The sequence below is a fragment of the Dendrobates tinctorius genome, unplaced genomic scaffold (genome assembly GCF_039654945.1).
Source record: "Dendrobates tinctorius isolate UK_male_01 unplaced genomic scaffold, ASM3965494v1 ptg000163l, whole genome shotgun sequence".
In the NCBI taxonomy this organism is placed as follows: domain Eukaryota; kingdom Metazoa; phylum Chordata; class Amphibia; order Anura; family Dendrobatidae; genus Dendrobates; species Dendrobates tinctorius.
The window spans coordinates 699,568-722,592 of NW_027361830.1; the positions used below are offsets into that span (position 1 = coordinate 699,568).

At 45.0% G+C, this 23,025-nt stretch overlaps 2 protein-coding genes across 3 annotated transcripts in view; one reads left to right on the forward strand and one right to left on the reverse strand.

Moving 5' to 3' along the window:
- The window catches only part of NQO2 (N-ribosyldihydronicotinamide:quinone dehydrogenase 2), a 154,858-nt gene extending 142,409 nt beyond the window's left edge, over positions 1 to 12,449 (reverse strand). Inside the window, exon 1 of one of the 2 annotated variants that reach the window (XM_073550133.1) lies at positions 12,119 to 12,449. Coding sequence is in view for 1 of the 2 variants with exons in the window: in XM_073550134.1 (XP_073406235.1) it covers positions 12,119 to 12,125 (7 nt within the window). In the remaining variant the exon portion in view is untranslated. The remainder of the gene's footprint in view (positions 1 to 12,118) is intronic. The other variant, XM_073550134.1, reaches the window with a different exon arrangement.
- A 6,167-nt stretch (positions 12,450 to 18,616) lies between these two features.
- Positions 18,617 to 20,119, forward strand: LOC141052809 (uncharacterized). Its single transcript, XM_073550115.1, has 2 exons — positions 18,617 to 18,824; positions 18,936 to 20,119. The coding sequence occupies exons 1-2, from the start codon at positions 18,634 to 18,636 to the stop codon at positions 20,017 to 20,019; spliced, it is 1,275 nt and encodes a 424-aa protein (XP_073406216.1). The 5' UTR covers positions 18,617 to 18,633; the 3' UTR covers positions 20,020 to 20,119.
- Positions 20,120 to 23,025: the final 2,906 nt, after the last annotated feature.

Consider the following 23,025-nt stretch of genomic DNA (forward strand, 5'->3'; position numbering starts at 1 on the left):
CCCCACCATTGGGGAAGAAACGCATAGAGAGTATTCAGCCCCATATCATTGGAGGTATCACTATAGGGTCCACTTGGGGCCTGTCCTTGTTAGGACAGGAGCAATACTGGGGCACGACAGGGAGTCTAGGAAATTAATACATACCGCTTACATCTCTCTCCCTATATATATTCCCTTTTCCCTTGTTTGGATCCATCTCCCGGCAAGGTACTTCCAGAAGGAGGCCGGGATCTTTTGTCAGTCAACAGTGGTGAGACCAAACCATTTTTTAATGAGCACTGGTTTGCACGAGCACTTTATTTGGTTTCTTTGTGATATTTGTCTTTTTTAGTAATTGATTAAAGGTTATGTTTTAATATTTGGGGACCCCTCCAGGCTATATTCGATGCAAAGAAAAACCCACAAATAACATCAACTGAAATACTAGACTCTCTGAAAACTAGTGTTGTGGCTGTTTCAAGATGTACACTAAGGAGGCACTTGAAGAAAATGGGCTGCATGGTCGAGTCGCTAGAAGAAAGCCATTACTGTGCAAATGCCACAAAGTATCTCGCCTACAATACGAAAAACAGCACAAAGACAATCCTCAAAATTTCTGGAACAAGGTAATTTGGAGTGATGAGACCAAAATTGAACTTTTTGGCCACAACCATAAGGGCTGATACCGATTTGCGTTAAAAAAAAAAGGTCCGATTTCAGGATCAAAAATTCGGACAAGTGTCATGCGAATCTATAAGATGCGCCTTTTCTGGCACTTAGCCTCTCTATTCCCATTGCACTGTAGCGGTGGCTAATGGGTTAATAATAATGGGCTAATGTCACCTTGGAAGGTGATATTAAGCCGGATTAAGAATGGAGAGCTGTCAATAAGACATCTATCCATTATTAACCCTAGACTAGTAAAGGGTTAAACAAAAAAAAACAAACAGACATTAAAATTATTTTAATGAAATAAAACACACCAAGTTTTTGACCAAATTTATTCCTCTGCTAATCCATAAAAATACCATGGTCCTGTAACAAAAATAAAACAAAAAAAGCAACAATATACATACCTCTCTGCTGGTCAGTCAGGTCCCCACCTGCAATCCATCAGAAGAGGTTAACTGGTTTACAACGGGACCAGAAACTTTCCCACACTCATTAGTTCATCTCCGGTCAGCCAGGGAGGCTGTGCAGAGCTGAATTAATTCTTTCTGTCAGTGGTTTACAGTGGGCTGGTCGCATTAGCACCGGTCCTGTTGTATGTAAACCAGATAACCCCTTCTGATGGATTCTAGCAGAGGACCTGACTGACCTGCAGAGTTAAGTATATTGTTGCTTTTGGGGGAGGCAATGATGGAGGTGATGGGCAATGATGGAGGGGGATGCAATGATGGAGGAAGCAATGATTGAGGTGATGAAATGGACAATGATGGAGGTGGAGAGAGGCTGCATTATACTTTATAGTATGAAGGGCCTACATTATATTCTGTGGGGGGAGTGAATTATTCTCGGGGGACTACATAATACTATATGAGGGGGTTTCAGTATACTCTATGGGGGGCTGCATTATTCTCTCAGGGGACTACGTTATATTCTGGGGAGCTACATCATACTATATGAGGGGGCAGCATTATGCCTTATGAGGAGGCTACAGTATACTCTATGGGGGGGCTGCATTATACTATATGATGGGGGCTGCAGTCTACCCTATGAGGGAGCTAAATTATATTCTATGGTGGGGACTGTGTTATACCCTTAGGAGGGGGCTGCACTATATTTTTTTGTGGGGTGCTGCATTATATTCTATGAGAGGGGGCTGCATTATATTCTATGAGGGGGCTACCCCTCTATGATTCTACCCCAACCCCTGCTTCATAATTAAGACGTGTACTACCTTATATTATACCCTGATATTAGCGTGTTTTACCACACAATTTGTGGCCTTGTATTTATTTCTATGTAGCTACATAGTGGGCCTCAAGAATGATTTTCTCTGGTGGGCCCAAGGTGCTCCAGTCCGATGTTGGTTACCGCTTTGCCTAAATAGAGTGGAGGCTGTAACCGCGTCTCAGTTCCTAGCTGAAAGCCGGCCCTAATACAGAGCCAATTTCAGTCAGGGTCGGGGCGCAGTTACAGCCACCGCTCTGTAACTCAGAGCGCTGACTTAACCGGCGATGTCCCCGTGACTGAAACCGGAACACTGCTTGGGAGCATAAGGTTCATTTTCTCACCGCAGCGATCGACCAAGTGGGAGCACCATGCAGGTTAATAATGATATAATTTTTTTTCTGCTGACAGGTTTAAGATATCTTTGCCGCTAAAAAAAAAAAAAACTGGCGACTCTCACTCCATCCCACCCAACCTGATGAATTGAAGCTGGAATGCTTTGTTTCTGATTCTATATTGTCTCAGCCAGAACTAAGGCACTTTTGTTGTGTTGCAATTTGTCCTGAGCATGCCGATACCCCATATATCGGGGTAAACCACTGGTTGAGTGCATGGCAGGGCTCAGAAGGGAGCGAGCACCGTTTGACTTTTTGAATGCAAAATTGTTGGAAATCAATGGTGGTGCCGTGTCGCATTTGGAGACCCCCTAATGTACCTAAACAGTGGAAACCCCCCAATTCTAACTTCAAACCTAACCTCAACACACCCCTAACCCTAATCCCAACACTATCCATAACCCTAACCACAACCCTAACCCCAACACACCCCTAACCCTAACTCTAACCACAAACCTAACTGTAACACACCCCTAACCATAATCCCTACCCTAACAATAATCCTAAACACAACCCTTTCCACAACACACCCCTAACCCTGATCCCAACCCTAACCCCAACACACCCTTAATCCCAACCCTAGTCCTAACCCTAACCCTAGCCCTGTCCCTAACCTTAGCTCTAACCCTAACTTTAGCCCAACTCACTTTAGCCCAACTCTATCCCTAATGGAATATATTTTTTATTTTACCATTTTTCCCCTAGGTAAGGGGGTGATAAAGGGAGGTTTTATTTACTATTTTTTATATTTTGATCACTGTGATAGACCCTATCACAGTGATCAAAATGAACCAATAGGAAAAATCTCCTATTGTTGCCGGGTGCCGGCTAGCAGATCACTGCGCATGCGCCCGCCATTTTCTCCCGGAAAAAGATGCTGGCGGCCCGGGGAACTTAATGGAGGGATGCCTGGACACTAGAGGTACCTGGGGAGAGATCGGGGGACCCTATTTTGATCACATCATAGGAGAGAGGGGGAAAAAAAAAACAAAAAAAAAAAAAAACACACTTTTGCGGTCTCCGTTATACCGTTAATAACGGCGATCGCAACACCTAGATCAGTAAAAAACGACCCCTGGCAGCTGAGACCCGGAGACGTTCCAACTCTGGGGGGGTGTTACACACTTTTTTCCACAGCGCCGTTAATTAAAGGTGCTGTGGTTTAAGTACCCTTAGCTGCCGCGCATCGACGGTCGTTAAGGGGTTAAACATTTTAAAAAACCTCCATATGAACATTAATTTATTTCAGTTCTTCAATACAAAAGTGAAAGTCATTTATTATAGAGTCATTACAAACAGAGTGATCTATTTCTGTTAATGTTGATGATTATGGCTTACAGCCAATGAAAACCCAAAAGTCATTATCTCAGTAAATTAGAATAATTAATAAAAACACATGCAAAGGCTTCCTATGTGTTTAACAATCATGGGGAAGAATGCTACTGTGGCGCCCCTGAGGCTCAGTCACCACAGAGGTACTGCACCTCCTCCTGAGGTGTAGTATCCCACCGTCCAGGTAAGGTGGAGACTCCTGACCACACTCCAACACCTGCACCCCACACCACAAAGTAGTGTAGCAAAGCACCTTCGGCGGCTCCCTGCTTGGAACACGAAACGTGCTGGGAGGTGGGTGGAGTTAGTTTACATTACAAGGAGCGGGAAGAGTTTAGGAAGAGAGGTCAGTTGGTTAGAGAAGAGAAGATCCCCGGAGAGAGGGATGGAAGGATGGAGATGCTGCAGCGGATCCCAGTGATCTGGGACTGCTGGCACGGGAGAGGAAGAGGAAGAGCAACGTAGACTGAAAGCCTGATTCTCCATAGAAGGAAAGATTAGCACAGAACGTGAGGAGTAAGAGAGAACAGAGGACGTGGGTTAGAAGAGCACCCTTCATAGAAGCTCTAAGCACAAGGCCGGGGCCCGGTCCCCGAGGTTGTATGGATACTAATGGTCCTGCAGCAGACACCGGAGGAATAGAAGTAGTGACCACTTTATTCCCACACAAGACTTTTGGGCACAACAGCAACTGGATAGTGAGCTGGGACTTAGTAGTAAGGAGTCCCCGAAGCAGACTACAGCTGTCTGCCGTACAAGTAGAGTTCATAGGAACATCGGACAGGAGGAACTCCAGTGTAACTCAGTACTAGGAGTACTTCACTCAAAGGCGCTATAAATGGAGACGTTCAGCAAGGCACATATTGGCGTAGTGTTGGAAAGGAGTATTCCATATGGCTGGGAGGTTGACCGAGTCCCTGGCCCGGAGGACACGGCACGGAGGCAGGCACCTGTTGTACAACAGACTGTGTAAAGCTTTGGAACTACATGCCCTGGTGTCCTCCACTCATTCCTGCGAGAACCTGCCCAGCACTGCTGCATCCTCTGCGCCTTACACTACACCATCTGCGTGACACCTCACCTACACTGCCCTGGGACTACAGCCCTGCCTGTGGAGGGCTATAACATCATTGCTGCACCACACCATCTGTCCCAGAGAAACTGTCTGCAGCGTTAGCTTACATTCACATTGCTGAACACCACAGGTGGTGTCACGAATCATTTATAATCTTTCACTACCGCAAGCACACTGAAACAACCCCCCTTTTACAATGGGCGCCAAGGGCCGCGGGCCGGGTAACAGCTGCCGTGACATCTCCCAGTGAAGCTCATAGGGCCCGGTACCAAGTACCCCACAGCCCTGGGAGGGCGACCCACTACTTTGACAGATGTCCAGAAGGAAGTCATTGACACACTCCACAAGGAGGGTAAGCCATAAAAGGTCATTGCTAAAGAAGTTGGCTGTTCACAGAGCACTGTATCCAAGAATATTAATGGAAAGTTGAGTGGAAGGAAAAAGTGTGGTAGAGAAAGGGTGCACAAGCAACCGGGATAACCACAGCCTTGTAAAGATTGCTAAGAAAAGGCCATTTAAAAATTTGGGAGTGATTCACAAGACACGTACTGCTGCTGGAGTCATTGTTTTAAGAGCCACCACACACAGATGTATCCAGAACAAGGGCTAGAAGTGTTGCATTCCTTTTGTCAAGCCACTCATAACCAATAGACAATGCCAGAAGCGTCTTACGTGGCCAAGGAGAAAAGGAATTGGACTGTTGCTCTGTGGTCCAAGGTATTGGTTTCAGATGAAAGTAAATTTTGCATTTCATTTGGAAATCAAGGTCCCAGAGTCTGGAGGAAGAGTGGAGAGGCACACAATCCAAGCTGCTTGAAGTCTAGTGTGAAGTTTCCACAATCAGTGATGGTTTGGGGAGCTACTGTATGTCATCTGCTGGTGTAGGTCCACTGTGTTATCAAGAACAAAGTCAGTGCAGCCATCCACCAGGAAATTTTAGAGCTCTTCATGCTTCCCTCTGCCGTCAAGCTTTATGAAGATGGAAATTTCATTCTCCAGCAGGACTTGGAATCTGTCCATACTGCCAAAAGTACCAATATCTGGTTTAAAAACAACAGAATCACTGTGCTTGATGGGAAAGCGAACTCGCCTGACCTTAACCCCATAGAGAATCTATGGGGCATTGTCAGAAAGAAGTTGAGAGACACCAGATCAAAAAATGCAGACGAGCTGATGGCTTCTATCAAAGCAACCTGGGCTTCCGTAACACCTCAGCAGTGCCACAGGCTCATTGCCTCCATGCCACACCGCATTGATGCAGTAATTGATGCAAAAGGAGACCCCAACCAAGTATTGAGTGCATTTACTGAACATACATTTCAGTAGGCCAACATTTCAAATTTTAAATTCATTTTTCAAGCTGGTGTTATAAAGAATTTTCTTTTACTGAGATAACTTTTGTGTTTCCATTAGCTGTAAGCCATAATCAACATTAACAGAGATAAACACTTGGAGTAGATCACTCTGTAATGACTCTATATAATATACGAGTTTCACTTTTTATATTGAAGAACTGAAATAAATTTTTGGATGATATTCTAGTAGCAGACTGTAAACAAGTGGAAGTGGTTTAAGGTAAATATGTATCTTTTATTACCAGGTTTTTATTAGTTCTTACATTCCATATTGATTTATTTCATAATACTGTATATCTATATCATGGTTAGATTAATTTCTCTTTTACAGAGCTCCGAATTTAATTTTAACAAATGTGTTATGGACATGATTTTGAGTTCCTTACCAGGGCCGCCGTCAGTGCATTACTGCCCTTACTGCCGTATGGGGCCAGGTGAGCAGAAGTACAGAGGGGGTGCCCTGAATCAGTCCGGGTTCCCCCTCTTGTGCTTCTCACCGGGCCCCAGGGTGTAATAAAGTGCTGTGCACCGTAGCGCACACCTCAGTGCTGAGCTTTCCCAGAGCTTCACGGCCATCTGTCTTGAATGGCTGCACAGCTCCAGCTCCCTTCGCCTTTTCTGGGCGTCTGGTCAGGTGATGATGTGGACGCGATGACGTCATCGCGTACACTCCGGCATGTACGAGCGCCACCAGACACAGAGTTGCAGGGGATCGTCAGTGAGGCAAGTATGGAAAATGTTTTTTGTTTTTCTGATAAAATGAATTAAATGGGTGAAGGGCACTACAAATGATTAAGTGGGGGTAGGTGGACTGCAAGTGATGATGTTGGGGGAGGGGGACTGCAAATGATGAAGTGAGGGGGGACTGCAAATGATGAAATGAGTGGAAGGAGGGCGACTGCAAATGATGAAGTGAGGGTGAGAGGGGGACTGCAAATGTTGAAGTGGGGGCTGCAAATGATGAAGTGGGGGGACGTGGACTTTAACTGATGAAGTGTGGGAGACTTCAAATGAAGTGAGGGGAGGAAGACTGCACATGATGAAATGAGGGGGGAGGGTGACTGCAAATGATGAAGGGAGGGGGACTTCAAATTATGAAGTAAGTGGGGGAAGGGGACTGCAAATGATGAAGTGAGGGGGATTGCAAATAAAGTGTGTGGGGGAGGAGGACTGCAAATGATGATGTGAGGGGTGAGGGAGACTGCAAATGATGAAGTGGGATGAAGGGGGATTGCAAATGATGAAGTATGGGTGGGTGGGGGACCTCAAATGATGAAATGAGGGGGGACTGTAAATGATGAAGTGGGTGGACGGGGATGGGAAGTGATGAAGTGAGTGGGGGGAGGAGGACTGAAGATGATAATGTGAAGGGAAGGGGGCTGCAAATGATCAAGTGGGGGTGATGGGGGACTGGAAATGGTGAAATGAGGGGGGAGGGAGACTTTAAATGAAGCAAGGGGCGGAGGACTGCAAATGATGAAGTGAGGGGGATTGCAGATAAAGTGTGTGGGAGGATGAGGACTGCAAATGATGAAGTGGGGTGAAGGGGGAACGCTAATGATGAAGTGAGGGTAGAGGGGGACTGCAAATGATGACGTGGTGGGGGAGAGAGGCTGAAAATGATAAAGTGGGGGAGATGGGGACTGGAAATAATGAAGTGAGGGGGAAGGGGACTGCAAGTGATGAAGTGATGGGGGACTTCAAATGATGAAGTGAGTGGGGGAGGGGGAGTGCAAATGATGAAGTGGGGGGAGGGGGACTTCAAATGATGGAGTGAGGGGAGTGGGGGACTGCAAATGATGAGGTGGTGGGGGATGGAGACTGCAAATGATGACTTGGGGGATGGTCCTAGAGCAAATAATGATGAATTTTGAGAGTGGGGAGATTAAATGATTATTGAGACTGGGGATGGTTGACAGTAAATGATGATGAATTGGGGGTGGAGCATCAAATAATGATAAATTGAGGGTGGAGTAGAGTAAATAATGTATTGAATGTGGAGGAGAGCAGTTGATAATGAACTGAGGGTGGGGTAGAAGACATGGCATAATGAATTGGGGCGGAGGGCGCATGTAAATATAATGAATCGGGGAGTGAGAGGTACAGAGTGGGGGCGTTGAGGTTGCAGAAGTGTAACTGGTATTGAATTGGTTGATAGAGTACAGGTGCTAATTAATTCATGTATTTATTGGGTGGGGAAGATGGCTATTTATAGTTGGTGGGGGCACAGTGGTAGATTACAATTTATATCTGGAATGGTGAGTTGCATAATAGCTATATATTAATGATGGGTGCATGTCTGTATTCAACTAAGTAGTGTAGAAGAAAAGGGAAAAGTGGGGAATATGCTCAGGAAGCGGTGCTCTAGATAACCATGCGTTATTTTATGCAGAGACGCGTCCTGGCTGGAAGAAGTGATGGAGGTCTGTGCTTGATGAAAAAGAAAAGCAAAGATGAAGGACTTCAACTAGAGAGGTCACTGGCAAGTCATAGTTATCTAGAGTACCACTTCCAGAGCACATTCCCCACTTTTTCCCTTTCTTCTACACTACTCAGTTGAATACAGACATGCACCCACTATTAATATATAGCTATTATGCAACCCACCATTCCAGATATAAATTTTAATCCACCACTGTGCCCCCACCAACTATAAATACAGGTAATAACCTGTACACAGACACTGTATACTATGTACAGAGCTCCTGTGTATAATGTCACTGGTGATCACTGTATTACCTGTACACTGAAAGTATATACAGATCATCTGTGTATAATGGCACTTAGTATTGTGTTTTTTAAATTAATGATCAGTATTGTAATATTCGGTCACTATGTGGTGGTAATATATGGTCATGGTGTGCGGTATTTGTTCCTTGCATGTAGTATTATTCTGTTACTATGTGATGGCAATATGTGATCTGGTCATGGTGTGGTGGTATTTGTTCCTTGTATGTGGAATTATTCAGTCTCTATGTGGTGTTAATGTTATGTTGGCCATGGTGTGGCGGTATTTGTTCTTTGTATGTGGTATTATTCAGTCACTGTGGTGGTAATATGTGGTCTGGTTATGGTGTGGCGGTATTTGTTCCTTGTATTATTATTATTATTATTATAGCACCTTCTATTCCATGGCGCTTTACATGTGAGGAGGGGAATACATAATAAAAAACAAGTACAGTAATCTTAAACAATACAAGTCACGACTGGTACAGGAGGAGAGAGGACCGTGCCCGCGAGGGCTCACAATCTACAAGGGATGGTTAAGGATACAGTAGGTGAGGGTAGAGTTGGTCATGAATTGGTGGTTGCTGCAGGTTGTAGGCTTGTCAGAAGAGGTAGGTCTTCAGGTTCTTTTTGAAGGTTTCCATGGTTGGCGAGAGTCTGATATGTTGTGGTCGAGAGTTCCAGAGTAGGGGTGTTGCGCGGGAGAAATATTGTATGCGATTGTGGGAAGAGAAGATAAAATGGGAGTAGAGAAGGAGATTTTGTGAGGATTGGAGGTTGCAGGCAGGTAAGTACCGGGAGACTAGGTCACAGATATATGGAGGACACAGGTTGTGGATGGCTTTGTATGCCAAGGTTAGGGTTTTGAACTGAAGACTTTGGATAATGGGGAACCAGTGCAGGGATTGGCAGAGGGGAGAGGAAAGGTGGGAGCGGGGGACAGGTGGATTAGTCGGGCAGCAGAAGTTAGAAAAGATTGGAGGGGTGCAAGAGTGTTAAAGGGGAGGCCACAGAGCAGGAGGTTGCAGTAGTTAAGGCGGGAGATGATGAGGGCATGGACTAGGGTTTTTGCAGATTCTAGGTTAAGGAATGCACGGAACTTGGAAATATTTTTTAGTTGAAGTCAGTAGGAAGTGGAAAGGGTTTGGATATGTGATCCGAAGTAGAGATCAGGGTAAAAAAATTAACCAAGGCAGCAAGCTTGTGGGACTGTGGAGAGTGAGCATGTGATATTATTCAGTTTCTATGTGATTGTAATATGTGGTCTGGTCATGGTGAGGCGGTATTTGTTCCTTGTATGTGGTATTATTTGGTTACTATGCAATGGTAATATGTGGTCTGGTCATGGTGTGGTGGTATTTATTGCTTGTATGGGGTATTTTTCAGTCACTATGTGGTGGAATATGTTGTATGACCATGGTATGACAGTATTTGTCCCTTGTTTGTGGTATTGATGGTAATTTTAACCCCTTAATGACTGGAGCTGTTTCGATTTTTTGTTTTCGTTTTTCGCTCCCCTTCTTTCCAGAGCCATAACTTTTTTTTTTTCCTTCAATATGGCCATGTGAGGCCTTATTTTTTACGCGATGAGTTGTACTTTTGAACAACACCATTGGTTTTACCATGTAGTGTACTCGAAAACGGGAAAAAAAACACCAAGTGTGGTGAAATTGCAAAAAAAGTGAACTCCCACACTGGTTTTTAGTTTGGCTTTTTTGCTAGGTTCACTAAATGCTAAAACTGACCTGCCATTATGATTCTCCAAGTCATTACGAGTTCATAGACACCAAACATGTTTAGGTTCTCTTTTATCTAAGGGGTGAACAAAAAATTCCAAAGTTGTGAAAAAAAATGCGCAATTTTCCGAGACCAAAAAAACGTAATTCTGGCGTTTTGATTATTTTCTCGCTACGCTGTTTAGCGATCAGGTTAATCCTTTTTTTACTGATTGATCGGGCGATTCTGAACATGGCGATACCAAATATGTGTAGGTTTGATTTTTTTATGGTTTTATTTTGATTGGGGCGAAAGGGAGTGATTTAAACTTATGTTTTTTTTTATTTTTAAACACTTTTTTACTTTTGGTATGCTTCAATAGCGTCCATAGGAGGCTGGAAGCATGCCATACTTGATCGGCTCTGCTACATATAGGCAATGCTCAGATCACCTATATGTAGCAGAAATACAGCATTGCTATGAGCGCCAACCACAGGGTGGCGCTCATAGCAATCTGCCAGCAACAACCATAGAAACCACTGGCTGTCATGGCAACGTGTCGCTGACCCCCGATCACATGATGAGGGTCGGTGATGCGCTTCTTTCCGGCCAGGCGCCAGAAGTACTAATTAAATGTCCGCTGTCAGAGTTTGACAGCGGCATTTAACTAGTTAATATGCGCAGGCGGATCATGATTCCGCCCGTGCCTATTGCGGGCACATGTCAGATGTTTATAACAACTGACATGTCGCGACTTTGAGGTGGGCTCACTACTGGAGCCCACCTCAAAGTGAGGGATACCAACCGCTGACGCAATAGTAGGTCAGCGGTCGTAAAGGGGTTAAAAAAAATGTATGTGACTCAATCCCTTAAAGAAAAATATACCTTAAAAGAGCATTGGACATTTTAAGAAATGTTTAATAGGGTAGAGTAGAGTAGGACATGGCCAAAACAAAAGCTAATTGCTATATATATATATATATATATATATATATATATATATATATATATATGAGATGGTGGTCACATATATAGCCATCAGCCATGTACTGGTTTTAGCCACTTTACCCCCCAAATATGGAATAAAAAGGTATTCAGAGAGTTATACCCGAAATGGTTCTAATTAAATTACAACTTGTACTGCAAAAAATAAGCACCAAAATAACAAAAAAAAAAACAAAAAACTAAAAACGTTATGGCTCACAGAGCAGAAAAGCAAAAATGAAATAAGGAATGGATCAATCACATAACATACAAAAACAACAGCAGACCAACTCCAATGACTTATAATGATGTCCGTCGGTTTTTCATGTTTTCCATGCCGGATGAGAGCTGAGCGTAAGCTCTTCTTACCTGTATTGTATCAAAGGTATGTTTTGCCGCATAAACTGTAAATAAAATCAGTTTTCTACACACTTAAGATAAAATGGAAGTACAATATACATGACAAAATATCATATTGCAAAAAAATCTAAATGTGTCGCTTTATAATTAATTTATATACAAATGTATGTCTTCAGTTAGGACAAAGCAAAACACAACTTAATCTGACATGGGTATGATTTAGCAACAAAATTAAACTTGAAACTACATAAGTCTAAAAATTATCCTTACCTGCCAACTAGGAAAAAAACGGATTTCCTTACCTGACATTTTAAGTGTCCGTTTTCTTTAAAATTAGTCTTCTGATGTGTCTCTGTTTGTGTATGAAGCAATAAATGTTTATAGTATAAGGTGTCTGCTTTTTGAAAGGCCGTCAGTCTGTGATCCGAGTCACAAGTACACCATTATCACTGGAGAAGTGGATGCAAACAAAGCCAGTAGAAAGCATAACCCGGATTTCTCAATCATCCAAGTGCAGAGACTGTTATTACCAGGATTCACTTCAGTGCTTTATACTTCATGCTGAATTGCTTTCCCTTGGAAACAAGAGCCACGCAGATTAGTTCCCATCCTTGTCCACAGAATCTGTGCAGTTGGTAATCATCACAAGTGACAATAGGCAGCGTAAAGCAGTGCATGTTTTATACCCTACTCTACCGCAGAGGTTAGCAGTTCAGTGTTTTTTGTATGTCCCTTTGTAATGCATGATAGAAGTAGCAAAAAAAAAAAAGAAAAAAGGTTGAGGGTCTTAGATAATTGGTGGAGCTAATGCTTCCATTCAAACTGCTGAAGATTTTAGCTCTTTGGAATTCACTAACTGAACCCTAAAATAGCATAACCCTCAGACATCTATATATATAAAATTGAATGTATGTGTGTGTGTGTATCACCAACCAATCACGAAGCATCTCTCATTTCACCAGAGCTGTTTAAAAGAAGCTGAGCTGTGATTGGATGCTATGAGCAATAGTTTTCCTTGCAACCAATCACTAAGGCTAGTTTCACACTTGCTTTTTTTTGCAGCGCGTTTTTCCCGCAAAAAAACGCATTGAAAAAACGCATACATAAGCATACAACTGCTGCGTTTTTTTCAAGCATTTTTATGAGCATGCATGAAAAAAACGCAGCGTTTTTATGCGTTTGTATGCGTTTTTAGCGCGTTTTTACCGCGTTTGCGTTTTTTTCCAACATTTTTAGGTGGCCCCTCACACTACCCAAACCATGACTTTACTAACCCTAACCCTGACCCTAACCCTAACCCTAACCCTGACCCTAACCCTAACCCTAACCCTGACCCTAACCCTTAACAAAACCATACTTAACCCTAACCCTAACCCTAACCCTGACCCTAACCCTAACCCTAACCCTAACCCTAACCCTAACCCTGACCCTAACCCTTAACAAAACCATACTTAACCCTAATCCTGACCCTAACCCTGACCCTAATCCTTAACAAAACCATACTTAACCCTAACCCTGACCCTAACCCTAACCCTGACCCTAACCCTAACCCTAACCCTGACCCTAACCCTAACCCTAACCCTGACCCTAACCCTTAACAAAACCATACTTAACCCTAATCCTGACCCTAACCCTGACCCTAATCCTTAACAAAACCATACTTAACCCTAACCCTGACCCTAACCCTAACCCTGACCCTAACCCTAACCCTAACCCTAACCCTGACCCTAACCCTTAACAAAACCATACTTAACCCTAATCCTGACCCTAACCCTGACCCTAACCCTTAACCAAACCATACTAAAGCCTAACCCTGACCCAAAACCCAACCCTAACCCTGACCCTGACCCTAACCCTAACCCTAAACCCCCTTAACTAACCCTAACTCTAACTCAAACCCCTAAATTCCATGGTTAAAAAAAAAAAACGCATATGCAAAAAAACGCTTACATGAGCATGCCAGTGCGCACATATGCGCATCCATAGGCTATAATGGCCCTTTTTAGCGCAAAACGTGCGCATATGTGCGCATGCGCTTTTTTGCAGGGCCAAAAAATGCAACATGATGCGTCTGGAAAATCCAATCGCACACCCCAAAAAAACGCAGCGCATGAAAATCGCATACATGCGCTTACAAGCGCGCAAGTATGCGCACCCATGTTAAAGATAGGGGAAAAAACGCATGCGCAGGTTAGCGTTTTTTTCCAGCGCTAAAAAACGCAAATGTGAAACCAGCCTAAGCATCTTTCATTTCACCAGAGCTGTTTAATAGATGAAAGCTGAGCTGTGATTGGTTGCTATGAGCAACAGTTTTCCCACTCCACAACACCTCAGCAGACACTGACCGGGTGGGAGAAATCTAGCATCCCCGGGAACATAAGCTCCCAGCCATTGTCTGCCCCCCTGAAAGGAGCAGAGGGCACATGACAGAAATGAATCCCCCCTCCCGTGCCCATATACCCATCACACATCCTCCATCCTATATGCACATCCTCGCTCTTAAAGGGATTTCCAGTATGGAAGTTAGGGCAAATCCCTCAGTGCTCTGATTCTGACCCCAGGCTTCTATTAAAAGGATCATTGGTATGGAAGTCAGAGCAAAACCATCCAGTGCTTTGGTTTTGACCCCAGGCCTCTCTTAAAGAGATCCCCGGCATTGAAGTTAGGACCATTCCACTCAGCGTTGTGGTTCTGACCCCAGGGTCTCTTAAAGGGATCGCCGGTATGGAAGTTAGGGCAATTCCACTAAGTGCTCTGGTTCTGACCCTAGGTTTCTATTAAAGGGATCATTGGTATAGAAGTCAGGGCAAATCCTTCCAGCACTTTGGTCCTGACCCCAGGTCTCTCTTAATGGGATCATTGGTATGGAAGTTGGGGCAATTCCACTCAGCGTTTTGGTTCTGACCCCAGGCTCTCTTAAAGGGATCCCTGGTATGGAAGCCATGGCAATTGCCTTCAAATGCTCTGGTACTGACCCCAGGCTCTCTTAAAGGGATCCCTGGTATGGAAGTTAGGGCAATTCCAATCAGCGCTCTGGTTCTGACCCAAGGCCTCTCTTAAAGTGATCTCCGTTATGGAAGTTAGGACCATTCCACTCAGTTGTGGTTCTGACCCCAGGCTCTCTTAAAGGGATCCCCGGTATGGAAGTTAGGCCAAATCCCTCAGAGCTCTGCTTCTGACCCTAGGCCCCTCTTAAAGGGATCCCCGATATGGAAGTGAGGACAAATCCACTCTGCGCTCTGATTCTAACCCCAGACCCCTCTTAAAAGGATCCCCGGTATGGAAATGAGGGCAAATCCACTCTGCGCTTTGGTACAGACCACAGGCCTCTCTTAAAGAGATCTCCGGTATGGAAGTTAGGGTAAATCCCTTAGTGCTCTGATTCTCACCCCAGGCTTCTATTAAAGGGATCATTGGTATGGAAGTCAGGGCAAATCCACTCAGCTCTCTGGTTCTGATGCCAGGCCTCTCTTACAGGGATCCCCGGTATGGAAGTTAGGACCGTTCCACTCAGCGCTCTGGTTCTGACCCCAGGCTGACGAGATGATGTGGGATAGTAGGGGTAGTAGTCCGGAGGCTCTGGCTAATGGGATGATGTGAGATATTAGGGGTAGTAGTCCGGTGGCTCTGGCTGAAGGAAAATGTGGGATATTAAGGGTAGTATTCTGGTGGCTCTGGCTGACGGGATGATGTGGGATATTAGGGGTAGTAGTCCGGTGGCTCTGACGGGATGATGTAGGATATTAGTGGTAGTTGTCCGGTGGCTCTGGCTGACGGGATGATGTGGGATATTAGGGGTAGTAGTCCAGTGGCTTTGACGGGATGATGTGGGATATTAGGGGTGGTAGTCCGGTGGCTCTGATAGGATGATGTGGGATATTAGGGGTAGTAGTCCGGTGGCTCTGATAGGATGATGTGGGATATTAGGGGTAGTAGTCCGATGGCTCTGACAGGATGATGTGGGATATTAGTGGTAGTTGTCCGGTGGCTCTGGCTGACGGGATGATGTGGGCTATTAGGGCTAGCAGTCTGGTAGCTCTGGCTGACAAGATGATGCGGGATATTATAGTGATTGTGGCTATGCGGAGTGGGTGGGGCTCTACACTCAGCTTTATATATATAAATATAATTATTATAATTTGTTATAACTAACTGTTGTTAGTTACTATGCCCGGGCAGCGCCGGGCTCTTCAGCTAGTAATAGGATAAAGAGAAAGGTCTTTCAAGTACAGCTCATGTACAGTTCATGAATAAGAACAAGGGTCAGGTCATAAAATGTGAAATATTTAGATCATATGACTCCAATGTTGCAAAATGTACAAAACAATATGATGTTTAAGTTTTCGTTTAATTGGATATGCCACACTTTTACTGGGTTATACGTTATAGCTTCTGCATATATGAAGTTTAGGCTATGCTTTCTTTTCTCAGCAGGTTCAGATTCCGATATTTCCTGAACTTGAAACTTCTCAGGTTAAATTTACCTAATTAACACCTGCAGTCAAGAACATGTTTTAGCTTGAGCCCTAATTAATAACTTTACACCACACTGTGTTACCTCTAAGGCCTCATTCACACATCAGCTTTTTGCCATCAGTCACAATCCGTCCTTTTTTGAAAAAAAAATGGATCCAGTGAATGATGCCACTGGATCCGTTTTTTTCTCATAGACTTGTATTAGCGACGGATTGTGACGGATTGCCGTCCATTTCATCCGTCGTTTGACGGATCCGTCATAAATTCTTTGTTCGACGGCCAGAGACCACGGACAAAGTAACGTTTTTTGTGTGCGTCGAAAAGTCGGACAGCGACGGATCCAGCGCCGTCCATCGTTGGCAATAATGGAAGCCTATGGACGCAGGATCCGTCGCTGTCTGTCAAAAGACGGAATCCGTCACTGGATTCCGGTTTTTCAAACTGAGCATACCTGAAACAATTTCTCTTCTGTTAATTTAACCCCCACAGCCATTCTGCACATAAAATCTCTCCCTTTCTCTCTTTAAAATTCCTACAACTGCTGCTTCGACGGATCCCTCAAAAAAACGGATCCGGTTCATCAGTTTTTTACAATCTGCACAGGATCCGTTTTTTCAACACTTTGACGGATTGTGACTGATTCTAAAAGACTGATGTGTGAAAGAGGCCTTATATTCTTAGTGTTGTTATCAGACAATACTTTTCAGCCATCTTAGGCCTCTTTCACACATCAGGTTTTCGCCGTCAGGCGCGATCCGGCGCTTTTGACAGAAACCGGATCCGGCGAAATGCAATGCCGGATCCGGTTTCCCCCCCATTGACTTGCATTTGCGCCGGATCGCGCCGGATGGCCATGCGTTTCATCCGGTTTTCGCCGGATCCGGCAATGTGTCGCAATGTGTCGCGATCCGGCGTCTGGAAAAAACGTCTACTGTAACGTTTTTTGTCTCCGGCGAAAAAGCCGGACACGCCGGATCCGGCGCGTCCGGCTTTTTCACACAATGAAAGCCTATGAGCGCCGCAATGCGCCGGATCCGGCGAAAGCCGGATCCAGCGGCCGGATCCGGTTTTTTGGTCTGAGCATGCTCAGTAGCTCTGCCCACAAGACATATATAAAAGCAAGACAGTGGGACCCACAGCCACACCCAACATGCCACCCAAGAAAGCAACCAAGCGAAGCAGGAGAAGGCAGGAGACCACTGCAGCACCATCAGCACCACTACCACCCCAAATGGAGCAGCAAATAGAACATGCTGAGGAGGGGAGGCCAGCAGCAGATGAGAGACGGTAATTATCAAATCCTCCATTCCTCCAAACTAGGGCCATGGAATATCAAGATATTCATTGGCCCTTTGTTTCTCTTTATTCAACAGCCGCCAAAGAGATGCAGCAGCAGCAGCAGCAGAAATGGCATCACTGGCAGCAGCAATACCCACAGCCATGGAGTCTGGCCATCAACAGGACAGCACATCTTCTTCTGGGAGCCCTCCCTCGCATCGTCAGCGTTTGACGGTAAGTTTTTATTTCCAAAATCCATCATCTCTGTAATATATGTCTATTCATTGCCTTTTATTTCAAAACAGGAATCACAAGATGAAGAGGAGCTCCCAGAAGAAGAAGGAAGGGGTGGACAGACACCTGGAGTGGGCTCACAATTGGTAAGTTTTTTGCATCAAACGCAGAAACACAACATCACACTACACACAACACATAGAAAACAATGTTCTGCAGACCACACACAGCAAACAAATGCCTACATCCAAAGACATAACATTTTTTGTTTTCTTCTCTAGTCTTCCCAATCTGGTGCTCGGCCAAGAGGTCCTCGCAGTGCCTCCCAGGGTCGTCGGCGACAGCAACGCGGCGGTCACCAGCGTGTAAGTATAAATATTTTTGCTTTTTTTTTGCACTTTTTATTTCATTTCTTTTGTGGAGGCTAATTATGTTATTTTTGTCTTTTTCTTTAACAGCCTTCACAGCGTGCTCCCGACTCTGACGGTGAGGATGGAGGACTCGATGTGGACCACCTCATCGATCTCGTTAGAGAAAGGGAGCCGCTCTGGAATATGGCTGACCGCCGCCACGCTGACCTTATCGTTACCCGACGACTCTGGGAGGAAATCTGTTCTCTCCTTGTGGGCCGCTGGGAGGACCTCGAAGCTCGGGCCCAGATTAAAGAGCGTAAGTATATACAGTACCGGTTGCTTGATGTAAACCAGTGTTTCCCGAACTCCAGTCCTCGTGGTCCCCATGGATCATGTGTTCAGGATTTCTATTTACTATGGAAATCCTGAAAACATGACCCCTGGGGACCATGAGGACTAGAGTTTGTGAAACACTGATGTTGTATACTAACCACTCCTTTCTCGTTTCAGGGAACAGAATTGTGAATCGGTGGCGGTCTGTGAGGGATCGTTTCAAGAAGGAGTTCAATAAAGAGATGCGGGCCCCGAGTGGATCTGGAGGACGCAGGAGCAAGTACAAGTACGCAGAAGCCCTGTCGTTCCTCCGGGAAACAATGCTCACCAGAAGGTAAATATTACACACCACATGTGAAAAAAATGTTAGATGTAACTTTTTTTTTTCAGCCAGGGCCATACCATGTCAGTATTTTAATTGTTTTTTTTTCTCTTTATTCCACAGCACGGTGAGCAGCACTCGGGAGCCTGCACGATTGGACCCTTCTGAGGCGATCCCTGAGGAGACCGGCACCGAGGGACACTTCGACCGCCCCGGTACATCTGCACCTTCCCAGCCTTCCCACACATTCGACCCATCTGTCCCATCCACCAGCACAGGAGCATCGTGGCCGCCTACATTACATGAAGCTGCTGGTGAGGAGATCGATTTCCCTTTACCCCACCCTTCTGCCCCTGCCACCTCTAGTACACCTGCGGGTACTGGGCGGCAGCGGCAGAGGGGTCAGGAAAAGAGTTATGCGCAAGAGTTCTTGCATCTGAATGCATCTTTCCAGAACTGTCTCAAAGTCTTGTCAGAGCAAATCTCCGCAGGCTTTCAGCAGATCAACTCCAGCATTCTGGAGGTGAAGACACTTCTGCAAACCATGCATTCAGAAGCAAGATCTTCGCCAAACCACACCTTTTTCAGGTCTGTTGTGGAGCGCATGGCAACACTATCTCCTACCCAGGAGATGCATGTAATGCATTCGTGCCACGGTGCTCTACAGCAGGTTACCTCCCAACCTCCACCTCCCACCACTGTAGTTCCTCCACCTGCACCCCCTCCAGCCACTTTCCATCCTCCCCCTCCTATTACATCTGCACCCCCTCCAGCCACTTTCCATCCTCCCCCTCCTATTACATCTGCACCCCCTCCAGCCACTTTCCATCCTCCCCCTCCTATTACATACCAGCAACCTCACCAGTACCAGACATCTCCCCACTTCCAGCAACCTGCCCCGTACCAAACTCCTTCCCCGTACCAAACTCCTTCCCCGTACCAAACTCCTTCCCCGTACCAAACTCCTTCCCCATACAACTTTCCATCAACATCATCTGCTCCTACAGTCCCTGCCCAACCCTCCACTCCACCGCCCACCACCTCTTCTGCCTCCCACATGTCCACCCATTCTGTAGCTTTTTCCACACCTTCACCTCTAACTGTTCCTTCCCCACCACGATCCCAGTCCTCTCTCCACACACCCAGTGTCGAAGTGTCCCGCAGCCCCTCCAGCAGTATTTCCACCCCACAGTACACAGAGTTGTAATGTTTTTTTTTTGTAATAAAAATGCCCATTGGGTTTAAAACCTTTATTAAAAAAGTTTTTTGCACTTTAAAAACATAAAAAAAAAAAAAATTTAAATAAAAGTTAAATTATCGTTTCACAATGGTTGTCTGTCATTTCTTTCTGCGGTAAACTATGTTTTAAAAAAAGGTTAAATACAGGGTATTTCAAAGGTAAAAAGGTATTCAAAACCAGGTATATAACTGTGGGTAAATTTTAGCTTTGTGCCACAGTTGTGTTCCTGGTTGTGTTTGAAGCAAAGTATTTCACCTAAAAGGTTGTGTTTATTGTTGGTGATTTCCTACCAATGTACACAACTTTTGTTAAAAGGTGAAATACTTTGCATAAAACACAACCAGGTACACACCTGTGGCCTAAAGGTAAAAATAGTAAGACCATGACAAGATAGCCAACTTTGGTTGGCAAAGGTATATACTGTTGGTCCAGAAGGTACACAAGTTTAGGGCACAAATCTTTCACACTCTGTCATCCCAGTGTACTCTGCCTTGAGGTGACATAAAGTATAGTGGAAAATTGTCCCTGAAACCGTCACAGAACTTCTAGTGGTAATATTTCCAATGACAACATCCATCTTCCCCAGTAACTTGCTCTTCTCTCCAACCTGCACTTTCTTCTCTACAACCTGTCAAAGAAGGGCTGTAGGAACATGCTATATCTAGTTTTCCAGTAGCCAATCCCGTTCGGAAGGCCACAAGGGTCAATTTTAAAAACCGGATCCGGCGTAATCCGTCGAAAAACGGATAGAAAAACGGATAGAAAAACGGATGAACCGGATGAGACGGATCCGGTTTTGTCTGTCAAGAACAAGACGGATCCGGCAGAAAACCGGATCCGGCACTTCAGGTTTTACAAAACATTTGCCGGATCCGGCATTCCGGCACGACGCCGGATCGCGCCTGACGCCGAAAACCTGATGTGTGAAAGTAGCCTTAACTCATCAATTTAACCCTGCTGTTCTGATTGGGTCCATATGATCTGAAATGAAATTTGAGACCCTGCAGATTATTTATTATGCGGATCTGAAACTTGTGATTGACTTTTCCTCATTTGAGGGGTTCTTACTAGAGAGAGAGGCTTACATTTTGTTCCCTGTGATAAGCTTGGTAAAACATTATTCCCCAGTGCCTTTTAGTGCCATGGCTGCAAGTGGTCAGTAAAAATGTTAATCACAATTCCCACTTTAAAATGTCACAGTATCCTCGTAATAGAGATCCTTTATGAGCTTTAGCAGATGGTTTCATAAAAGTACTATCTCCAGTGCCCGCAATGCCCTAGAGTGCTAGGAAGTAGAGATGGCCCATCTCCCTGCTCTGCCACCCGGCCACTGTGGGACCCCTGAGAAGGCGGGTGGGCCAGTGCCAGTAGTGGGCCCCCACCCGTCATCACAGGGTCAACTGTATCAGCTAGGTGCCGATACAGCTGACCGCATTGATGAGAGAAAGAGCGTTGCGCTCCCTCTCCCATCATCCCCCTGTCAGCGGGCGCAATGATGAAATGAAAACCTGGCACTCAACTTAATGCTTGGTGAGGCAGTTTATTGTAGTACCAAGCAGCCCCACCCTGCCCCAAGCTTTATTTAATTGTGCACCTGTGTTTGAACCTGCATCGCCCTTCATCTGTGTTTCCTGGTTGGGCACTGTGTGGAGGCGAAACCTGACATGTCTACGTTCAGACCAGGTTGGCCTTCATCTGCACTTGCTTTATCTGGCTTCATGGGAGCGATCAATATATGCTCAGGTACGGATTGCACTTAATGTGGTCTTGCTTTTAATGTATTTAGGAGGCCGTATGGCACAGTATTTATTAAAAACGTAGAGTAGGACCCCCCACATGAGATTGCCTTGGCGCGGCGGGGTGGCTCAATTGAATTGATCAATTTTTTTGCCAAATATCTCATTTTGAATACAGTTAGATATTATGTGCATATGCACTTTATGCTATGCGTTCTATCCTTAAGCGGCGCTGGCTCCTCTCTCTCTCTTTTTTTTTTTTTTTTAGTACCAGAAAACGTTTCGGTCCATATAGACCTTCATCAGTTACGTGCTAGTATGTTTGAAAGTAGCTTGAAGGAGGGCGTTTTTTATGTTATTCACTGATAACGCCAGTAATCAAATGGTCAGAATGCTGCTGTAACGCAGGATAATCTTAATAGTTGAAAATATCAGCGCAGCCTGGTCCTCCTGGATGTGGGTAAACACCACTTGTCCTGCGTTGCGCTCCCTCTCCCATCATCCCCCTGTCAGCGGGCGCAATGATGTCACTACCCGATTCCTGCTGTCAGGAGATGAGCGGGAGCTCAGAGCAGTGGAGGAACCAGGAGGAAGAGGGGCAAGTATTGGATTTATTGTTTTTATGCGGTGCATCATACTATAGATGCCTGAGGGGGTGCATTATATTACAGTCTGCCTATGGGATGCTGCCTTATATTGGAGTCTGCCTGAGGGTGCATTATATTAGAATCTGCCTATGGGGGGCTGCCTTATATTAGAGTAGGCTGCCTTATATTAGAGGGGGCAGTCCTACAGTGTTGCAGCCATCAAACTGTTTGGGGGCTACTAAGGTGCCAGTATATATACAGTGAGGGGGCATTATACTGTACAATAAAAGCAATTGTTACCATCCAACTTTTGTGTCTCCCCTTTTTCCTTATACAGTAGATTGTAAGCTTGCGAGCAGAGCCCTCATTCCTCTTGGTATCTGTTTTGATCTATGTGTTTATTGCTATGCTGTAATGTCTATTATCTGTACAAGTCCCCTCTATACTGTAAAGTGCTGCGGAATATGTTGGCACTATAGAAATAAATATTATTTTTATTATTACTGTATATAAGAGAGCATCATACTGTGTATAGGGGGGAGACTCAGGACATTATTAAATGTAAAGTGGGCACTTATTGTTATAGGGGAACTCAGGTTACTGTGACTGCGGGGCACACAGAGGGCATTATTACATTCTAGGGGACAAAA

What these genes read in the sequence shown, in the direction of transcription:
- LOC141052809 (XM_073550115.1), top strand. Translation starts at nt 18,634, where the DNA reads ATGTTGTATACTAACCACTCCTTTCTCGTTTCAGGGAACAGAATTGTG. An exon ending in GAAACAATGCTCACCAGAAG is followed by an intron (nt 18,825 to 18,935) that starts GTAAATATTACA and finishes TTTATTCCACAG; the next exon opens with CACGGTGAGCAGCACTCGGG.